We start from the raw sequence: 10,304 nt of genomic DNA, 5'->3' as shown, positions 1-10,304 counted from the left end.
GCTCACCTGTTGAGGTCACATGACAAGAGAGAGACGACAGGAGTTATGTTTTGTTCTGTGTGTGTTGTGAAATGAAACGTACATTATTGCACAGATAAATCCAGTCAGGTTTGAGGTTGCTACGGGCAACAGAGAGAGAGACAGAGAGAGGAAGGGGTTACATTTTGAGTTTTTCTTTTTTTCAGTTCAACCCCCTTCTCTTCTGTGTGTCCCTGACAGTTTTTTTTTCTGAGCCTTGCACTGAGCTGTTATCAAAATACACCCCCCCGCTCGCAGCTGGCATACCTTTTTTTTCTCCTCGTGAGAAAGCGGGAGGGGGTCACTCCTTGCGAAGCTTGGAGGACAATCGGTCTCAGCATTACCACATATATGCAATTATTACTTTTTTAATGGAATTTTTGGAGTTTTGCCATTTAAACATTTGTGTATAAAGTGTAGGAACCGCTGGCAAGAGTGCTAATCGTGATAAAAACAGTTTTTACCAGGAGACGCAGTTTGCCGTAGTTGGCTGGATGTTTTGTGGCTATTTTTTTTATAGAATTAGAGATAATGAGAACTTACATTTTGCAAATGGGTCCCTTATGTAAAAGGGAGCTCTGGGGCAAAATTTTGAAAATTGGTACTTGCCAAGGGGGGGGGGTTCAACTGTGAATATCTTTGTTCTTGTAATAGTTATAGAATTTATTTTTGGACAGAAAGGGTTACCGCAATTAGTGTAACCATTGAACCCTATTGGCACTGAGCCAAAAGTTTTAACTTAGATTAACTTTTTATCTGATTACAATATTTAAGAGATATTTAGGGGGCATCCTCTATTGCAGGAGGGGAACCTCTGGTCAGCTCTAGTCACCCCTGGTCTGAGTTTTGAAAATTGGCACACAGCCAAAAGTTTTAAATCAAGTTCAGCGATTGGTTACCAGTACTGACCCCTCCGGCCGTCAGCTGAGACAGCGGCAGGAGAACAGAAAAGAGTAAAGGACCTTGCATTTGAGCTGGGTGGCCCAGAAAAGGGGGGGGGAAGAGGAATATGGATCAGCATATTAGCAAACCAGAGAAGGGAAAGTTTGTGAGTTCAAACAAACAAAAGTGCTGACAGGCTGCAGAGCAACCGTAGGAGTAGCAGCATACGCTGATAACAGAACAGAAAGGAATGTTGTGTGAGAACAGCTAAGAAATTGCATAACGAATGATGGATCGTAGAAGCTAAGAAAGATGACGATCAAGGTTGTAAATTGCATCATGTATGAGTATTATTAAGTCGATCGTAAAGCCAATAAGCCTCCACCCTATCATGGCGTCTGGAGAGATAACGGGGAGGGTCCTTACTCTCCGCCTACCGCCCATTATCCTCACACCACTCCTACTCAAACGCAACCCACAGGGACAGTTCCTGCAAACGGCCATCTTGGTGCAGTCAAGTCTTCACTTCCTGCCCCGCCCAGTACAGTTCCTGCAGGCGGCCATTTTGGTATACCAGGAAGGCCTAACAAAGGCCTATAACCAATTCTCCCTGTTCTAACACTCCCATCCTCCCTGGATTACAGGTCCAATATACTAGTGATGAAGACACATCCGACTGGGACGACCAACTGCACGTGACAAGCACACCCAAAGATTTAACCCCATCATAAACAGCGACCTTAATGACAAGTCTGCCTGACCCAGAAACACAGCCAATGCCCCTATACCACAGGATAGTGCAGCTACAAGAAATTTACCTAGTCCCCTTACTGAGCCAATCCAAGTGGGGGCATTTCCTGATTTGCTTGCCAGATTTGTAGTGTCTTCTACATGCCCCTTGAATCTGCTAGGAGCTGATTCGCTGTCCGGACTACAGGCCTCAATTATTTTTACGCCCGAAGGAGGAGTGAAACTACATACTCCCCTATCCTTAGAAGACTCATCTGCCTTGTGTTCTCTGGCTCTCATGAAGACACTCCGTGAAGCGACAATTCCAAGCTCAGTACCTGTCACGTACCTGGTCCTGAAGCCGAAATGCCGAGAGGGCTCTCCTTGCGGCTGAGTGCTTGGTGTCCCTGAAGGTGGTAACAGGAAGCACGAAGCCCAAAGTAGCAGGGATTGCCAGCTGTGCCCCAGATGAGGGTTGATGGTAGGAATATATCTCTGCAGGTGAACACCAGAGGAGGTGAGCACTAGGACCCAGGAGTGCTGTGGTAGTTGCAGACTGCACACGGCTGGAAGTAGTTTGTAATGGAGAGTGCAGCTGGCAGGATCAACAGGTAAGTACTGGAAGCAGGTTCTGCAGGCTGGGTACAGCAGGTGGGCACCAAGGCAGATCACATCAGACAAGGCACAGCCAAAGGCGTAGTCGGGGACAGAAGCAGAGGTCAGTAAGCCAGAGGTCAGCAGATCAGATAGCAGAGTCGTGGTTAGGCAAGCCGGGGTCATACACAGGGCAGATGACAAGAGAAGATCCGTGAACAATCCTAGGTCAGAGCTGGGAGCGAGACAAGAGGAATCCAAGAACAAGCCGGGTTGTCAACAGGTGATCAGAAACAGCAACAAACACAGGAAGCAGGAAACAGGAAACAGGAAGCTGAAGACCAGTCAGCAATGTTCATGTGCCACAGATATCCTTTTAAAGGCCAGAGGGTGCTGGGATTGGACATCCACTTTGTGGGCCAGCACGCACACGTCTTCGCCCTAGCGGACGTGCGTTTGCAATACGTGCGTGCGTATTCATGCGGCTAGTTCCCTGACAGTGCCCCCCCCTTATGGGCAGCCTCCGGATGCCCAAACGTGACACCTTCTCAGGGTTTCTGTTGAAGAATTCTTGCAGTAACCTGGGGGCATGAATATTTACCTCAGGCTCCCATGAATTTTCTTCAGGTGGATATCCCTTCCACTTAACAAGATACTGAATATGTCTTCCTCGCTTTCTGCAATCCAGTATTGCTTCCACCTCAAATTCAGTTTCCTCGCCAATAGTAATTGGAGGTGGCGGTGGGTTCTCCCTTCCTGGGAAACGATCTGGAACAGCAGGTTTAAGAAGAGACACATGGAAGACTGGGTGAATTTTGTAAGATTGCGGAAGAGAAAGTTTGAAAGCCACAGGATTGATGATTCTTTTAATTCCGAAAGGTCCGATGAACCTTGGTCCCAGCTTACGAGAAGGACAGGGGAGTTTTAGGTTGGCCGTAGACAGCCACACTCTGTCACCAACCTTGAAGGCCGGGTTCTCCCTTCTCTTCTTATCATAATTCCTTTTATAGTCATCCTGGGCCTTTTGTATTGCCTCCTGCAGGGTCTGGTAATTCGTAAAGATGGAGGTTAATCTATCTTGTACTGCGGGCACATCAGTTTCTGGCAGAGAATCTGGAAAAAAGCATGGATGAAAGCCATAGTTAGCCCAGAATGGGGTTTGGTTGGTGGCCGCGTGCACTGAGTTATTGTAGGCAAATTCAGCACAGGGGAGCAGAGATACCCAGTTGTCCTGTGAAAAGGTGGAGAAACACCGAAGATACTGCTCTAAGGTCTGGTTGGTCCTCTCTGTCTGACCATTGCTTTGTGGGTGGTAGGCTGAGGACAAGCAGACATCAATATTTAAAGCTTTGCAAAGGGTTCTCCAGAATTTGGAGGTAAATTGCACACCTCTGTCTGATACAATGCTTTTGGGCAAGCCGTGAAGTCTCACTACTTCTTTAATAAAAGCCTGAGCCGTGTCTGTGGCTGAAGGTGTGCCCACCATAGGCACAAAATGCGACATCTTAGATAATCGATCAATGACTACAAAGATGGATGTGAATCCCTCAGCCGGAGGCAAGTCCACTATAAAGTCCATTGACAACATCTTCCAGGGCAAATCAGGAATTGGTAACGGCCTTAGCAGGCCCCAGGCTCTGGTGTTACTTCCCTTATTACGAAGGCACGTAGTACAGGAGCCAACATAATCCTTACAGTCCTGACTCAGGCCTGGCCACCAAAAAGATCGTTGAATGAGCTCAATGGTCTTGTGTACTCCGAAATGACCCGCTAATTGATGGTCATGACATGCCTTCAGGACTAGGGTCCTTGCTTCTTGTGGAACGAAGATCTTGTTATTTTGCCAGAAAAAATTGTCTTGTTTTTTCAAGGAACGAACTTCAGACTCCGGACACTGAGTGGAAGCTTGCTGGATGGCTGATTTTAAATCAGGTTGCAACAACAAAAAGTTTTGTGGTGAAAGGATGGTACTGGAGGAGGCTATTTCAGGGGTCTCTGGAAACATTCGTGAAAGTGCATCGGCCTTGCCGTTTTTTGACCCTGGCCTGTAGGTGATATGAAAATTAAATCGGGAGAAGAACAAAGCCCACCGTGCTTGCCGAGGCCTAAGGCGTTTAGCAGTCCTAAGATATTCCAGATTCTTGTGATCTGTAAATATCATCACTGGATGGGCAGCTCCTTCCAAAAGATATCGCCATTCTTCTAAGGCTGTTTTGATAGCCAGTAGCTCCCGATCACCGACATCAAAATTCCTTTCTGCTTGACTCAGCTTCCGAGAAAAAAAAGCTATCGGATGGAGCAAGGCTTTAGGCCCCATACGTTGTGACAAGATTGCCCCAGTGGCGACCTCGGAGGCATCAACCTCCAAGACATAAGGCAGAGCAGGGTCTGGGTGCCGAAGTATTGGAGCGGAGGTGAAAAGAGCTTTCAGTTTATTGAAGGCCGCCTGGGCTTCCTGGGACCACTGAAATCGGGAATGTTGACGTGTGAGCTGGGTAATGGGAGCAATAATGGATGAGAACCCTTTAATAAATCTCCTGTAAAAGTTGGCGAACCCCACAAATCTTTGGATTCCTTTTTTATCCACTGGGGCAGGCCATTCCAGGATGGAAGACACCTTTTGGGGGTCCATAGCGATACCATCAGTGGATATGATCAATCCTAGGAACTGGATGGTTTGTCTCTCAAATTCGCATTTCTCTGCCTTGGCGTAGAGTCCATGTTTCCTGAGGGTAGACAAGACTTTCTTTACGTGCACACGATGCAATTCAAGAGATGCAGAGAAAATGAGAATATCATCAAGATAGACTATAAGGAAGTAATCCAGAAATTCTCTAAAGATGTCATTTACAAGGTGTTGGAAAGTGGCTGGGGCATTGCAAAGTCCAAAAGGCATCACAAGGTATTCAAAATGTCCGAAACGGGTTCGGAAGGCCGTTTTCCACTCGTCGCCTTCTCTAATTCGGACTAAATTGTATGCACCTCGTAGATCCAGTTTAGTGAAAACTCGAGCAGCTCGAAATCGTTGAAACAGTTCTGGTATGAGAGGTAGCGGGTAGCGGTTCTTGACCGTAATTTTATTCAATTCCCTGTAATCTACACAAGGTCTGAGTGTATGATCCTTCTTTTGAACAAAGAAGATTCCTGCTCCTGCAGGGGAAGAGGATGGACGGATAAATCCCTTTTCCAGATTCTCGTTTATGTAGAGTCGTAGAGCCTCCAGCTCTATTTCTGATAATGGAAAAATCCGACCAAAAGGAATTTCTGCACCTGGAAGTAGTTCAATAGGACAGTCATAAGAGCGATGAGGTGGCAACACTTCAGCTTTCTTCTTATCGAACACATCCAGGAAGTCATGATAGCTAGTAGGCACATACTGACCGATATCTGAGACTGCCTGAACGGTCAGGCAGCTGGGAGAGTCCAATGGTTCAGGAGCGAAACAATGCTGCTGGCAGTAGGCTGAAGGGAACATGATCTCCCCTTTAGACCAGTCAATCTTGGGATTATGGGCCCTCAACCAGGGAAGGCCGAGTATTACCGGAAACAAGGGGGAGTAGAGGACATCGAAACATAGGAACTCTTGATGTCCAGAGTCAGTAATCGTTAGAATTGGTTCTGTCTCTTGGGTAATGGGCCCCGACTTGGGAATGGTGCCGTCTGCCAGGTGAACAGTAAGACTCAGTCTTTTAGGTCTAAGTGGAATCTGTAATTTCTTAGCTAATGTAAGATCCAGAAAACAACTGCAGGCGCCTGAATCAACAATGGCTCGGAATTTGACTTCCCCTTCTGCCACTTGCAGTGAGACAGGCAAGATGATATGAGCGGGGGAGGATCCAGCGACCGAGGCATATGTGGGACGAGAGGACAGGAACTTACTGGGTCTCACAGGGCAGTTTTGAAGGAAATGTCCCGTACCGCCACAGTATAGACAAAGGTTGGCTTGCCGCCGGCGGATCCTCTCTTCAGGGGTCAGGGAAGGCCGCAACAGGCTGAATTGCATGGGTGTAGTGGTGGTTACTGGAGGTTTGTAAGATTGAGTCCGTTCAAAGCGCCGCTCCCATAATCGGCGGTCAAGCTGTATAGCCAACTGTATAAGGCGTTCAAGGGTAGTGGGAGCTTCCACCCGGGCCAGTTCATCTTTGAGCGCCTCGGACAGACCAAGCCGGAACTGGTACTTGAGTGCGGCTTCATTCCAGTCTGTATCTGCTGACCATTTGCGGAATTCAACCGTATAGTCCTCTACAGGCCGATTCCCTTGCTGGAGTGTGTGCAGGGCCGCTTCGGCCGAAGCCATTCGCTGGGTGTCATCATACAGCTGTGTCATGGCTTCAAAAAAGGCTGAAACTGAGTCTAGGACTGGGTTACTTTGTTCCATAAGATGATGGGCCCAGGATTGAGGTTCTTCTGTCAGCAAGGAGATGATGAAACCGACTTTGACAGTTTCAAGGGAGAAAGTCCGTGGCTGCAGAGCTAGGTATAACTGACAAGCATTTTTAAACGCTCTGAATTTTCTTCGGTCCCCAGAGAAACGTTCGGGTATGGGGACCCTTGGTTCAGGTGGAGGTACCACTACTGTGGGTATGACAGCGGTGCGTTCAAAAACAGCAGAGGCTGGAGCAGAGACCTCATGTGCGGTATTCTGGCAAGCAGAAAAGGACGTAGAGGGTATGCTGTGCAGGCGACCTTCTAGTTGCATATAGCCTTCTTGTAAATTCTGTACGGCTTGTGTGAGGGCTGTAACTTGTTGGCACAAAGCCTCTAGCGGAGACGCACCTCTGTCGGCTTCAGACATTTTATGGCTGACTGGTACTGTCACGTACCTGGTCCTGAAGCCGAAATGCCGAGAGGGCTCTCCTTGCGGCTGAGTGCTTGGTGTCCCTGAAGGTGGTAACAGGAAGCACGAAGCCCAAAGTAGCAGGGATTGCCAGCTGTGCCCCAGATGAGGGTTGATGGTAGGAATATATCTCTGCAGGTGAACACCAGAGGAGGTGAGCACTAGGACCCAGGAGTGCTGTGGTAGTTGCAGACTGCACACGGCTGGAAGTAGTTTGTAATGGAGAGTGCAGCTGGCAGGATCAACAGGTAAGTACTGGAAGCAGGTTCTGCAGGCTGGGTACAGCAGGTGGGCACCAAGGCAGATCACATCAGACAAGGCACAGCCAAAGGCGTAGTCGGGGACAGAAGCAGAGGTCAGTAAGCCAGAGGTCAGCAGATCAGATAGCAGAGTCGTGGTTAGGCAAGCCGGGGTCATACACAGGGCAGATGACAAGAGAAGATCCGTGAACAATCCTAGGTCAGAGCTGGGAGCGAGACAAGAGGAATCCAAGAACAAGCCGGGTTGTCAACAGGTGATCAGAAACAGCAACAAACACAGGAAGCAGGAAACAGGAAACAGGAAGCTGAAGACCAGTCAGCAATGTTCATGTGCCACAGATATCCTTTTAAAGGCCAGAGGGTGCTGGGATTGGACATCCACTTTGTGGGCCAGCACGCACACGTCTTCGCCCTAGCGGACGTGCGTTTGCAATACGTGCGTGCGTATTCATGCGGCTAGTTCCCTGACAGTACCACTGAAGTACTTGGCAGGATCCCTGCATGCCTATGGTCCACAGAACCGGAAGACATTGATCACTTAAAAGTACCACCAGTCATGGTGCAACTAAAACCTGCGGCACTCCTACCTAGAAAACCACGCCTCCAGAGAGACTGGACCCCTTGAAGCCAGCTCAATCCGAAGCTATCTCAAAACAGGTTGAGACCCTTGTGACTAATGGTGCTTTGATACCCTGTACTTCTGAATGAAACACACCTTTGTTCCCAGTGAAGAAACGGATCCCAAAAAGGTGAAATACAGAATGGTCCAAGATTTCCAAGCCAATTTGCCAAAGCCATAATCCCCGTCCTTGATACCTGGCAACAGGAACACCCTACAGTGACTCTTTTCCTCTTTGCAGATGCCTACCCCGCTGCTGAAGAAAATTCAGAAAGTCTACTATGCTACCTTGCAGAACAAGGCTGTAAGGCCTCCAAAGAGAAAATACAGTGGTGTTCCAGACTGTCACCTTTTTAGGCCACTGCATTTCTAAAAGGCACAAGACATATCACATCAGACCGAGTAGCCGCAATCCAGAATATTCTTCAACCGAAAGCAGCTAAACAACTGCATGCCTTTCTTGGTCTCATCTTACTGCAAGGCATGGATCCCTGATGCATCAATCCTCCTGCAACCACTCTATGATGCTCTCAAGTCCGTGCCATTTACCCTGTCAAACGAGACCTTGGACAATTTTATTCTGCTGAAGCAAGCAATATCCCCAGCTCCTGCTTTGGGCCTTCCAGATTATGAGAAACTATTCAAACTGTTTGTGTCGGAGAAGAATGGCCACGCCACAGGGGTCCTGGCTCAGGAACATGGAGGACGGACTAGACCCATTGGTTACTACTCTTGCCGCCTGGACCCCGTGGCTAGAGGTGGTCCTTCCTGTCTAAGGGCTGTCTTTGCTGCCCAAGCACTCCTAGACAAAACTTCAGACCTTGTCTTAGCACACCCCCTGCTTCTTCTGGCACCACATGACATTGCTGCCATCATAAATCAGGTCCAACTCTGACACCTGTCCACGGCCAGACATCTACGGCTGCAAATCTCCCTCCTACTTCCGGACAACGTGACCCTCCAAAGGTGTCTCACTCTCAACCCGGCCACCCTTCTGCCGTTTTTCGAGGGGGGAGAAGGAGAAGGTGAAGAAGGAGACCCCTATGACACTCCACATGACTGCCTTGAAATGATGCGCTTGGAAACCTCATATCTCCCTACAGTGAGTGAAATTCCTCTGGAAAACCCTGACTACATGCTTTTTGTGGATGGCTCTAGATATGCAGATGAAGGAGGCAAGTACCACACAGGTTATGCTGTGACTTCTGAATTTGAAATCCTACAAGCAGAAGCATTATCACCAACTGTATCTGCCCAGGAAGCAGAGCTTCAAGCCCTCACTGCAGCGTTCAAGATAGCAGAAGGCAAAAGAGCCAACATTTACACAGACTCAAGATACGCCCTTGGAGTAGCTCATGATTTTGGTATCATCTGGAGAGCTAGAGGGTTCCTGACAGCGGCCGGAACACCGGTGAAATATTGTCCTGCCATCAAAGATTTAATGGATGCACTACTTCTACCGGAACAAGTGGCTGTCTTGAAGGTTAAAGCACATGGCAAGCTGAATTCTCAAGAAGCTAGGGGAAACCACTTGGCGGATAAAGCGGCTAAACAAGCAGCAACAAACCAACGAAAAACGGCCGAAGCGGCTGAAGAGCAGAGTGAATCCCCAGTGCAGATGCCTTTGGCAGTGCATGTGCCATCTGACAGACTATACCTAGCTTCTATGCAAAGGCAGCCTACACAGATGAAAAGCTGGAATGGATCGACAAAGGAGAAGAATACGAAAGACAGGGAGGACAGAAAAGACACCGCAGAAACATTTGGAAAAACCCTTACGCAGTCACAAACATGACAACTAAAACCACGGCTAAAAAGAAAAAAAAACTACTTATTGAGATAGTACGTAGATTTGGGGTCCCAGAGGTGATAGAGAGCGATCAGGGCCCAGCTTTTACAGACACCCTAATAAAAGAGATTTGGGCAGCACTGGGAGTTTAGTTGGTTTTACACACCCCATACCACCCTCAAAGTAGTGGGAAGGTAGAAAGGATGAATGGGATTCTAAAGAACAGGATGTTAAAGATGGCCCAAGAGACTAACATGAGTTGACCAGACAGTTTGCCTATGGCCCTGTTCAGTGTCAGGCACACCCCCCGGGGGGGGAAACATGCCCTGTCTCCCTATGAAATTTTGTTTGGTTCAGCCCCCAGACTTGGCTGTTACTCCCCACAGCAGTCGCAGTTACAATCTGATATGTTAACTTGTTATGTTACATATTTGTCTAAAGCCTTAACTAATATCCATTCTCGAGTATTTTCCTCCATTCCAGATCCAGAAACAGACTCGGGAACCCACAGTCTTCAGCCAGGAGATTGGGTGTTAGTGAAGAAATTCACAAGGAAAAATTCACTTGATCCCCGAT

General features: G+C 48.1%; 1 protein-coding gene across 1 annotated transcript in view; it reads left to right on the top strand.

The window, feature by feature from the left end:
• Positions 1-8,848: 8,848 nt before the first annotated feature.
• Positions 8,849-10,304, top strand: part of LOC309552727 (uncharacterized protein) — a gene marked incomplete at its 3' end in the record, with an annotated part of 51,817 nt that continues 50,361 nt past the window's right edge. Inside the window, exon 1 of the mRNA XM_082253650.1 lies at positions 8,849-9,575. Coding sequence (XP_082109776.1) covers positions 9,009-9,575 — 567 coding nt within the window. The 5' untranslated portion in view covers positions 8,849-9,008. The remainder of the gene's footprint in view (positions 9,576-10,304) is intronic.

This window comes from Pelophylax lessonae (assembly GCF_965119305.1).
Source record: "Pelophylax lessonae genome assembly, chromosome: 4".
In the NCBI taxonomy this organism is placed as follows: Eukaryota; Metazoa; Chordata; class Amphibia; order Anura; family Ranidae; genus Pelophylax; species Pelophylax lessonae.
The sequence above is the reverse complement of the archived record's forward strand: the minus strand, read 5'-3'. Positions and strand labels throughout refer to the sequence as shown.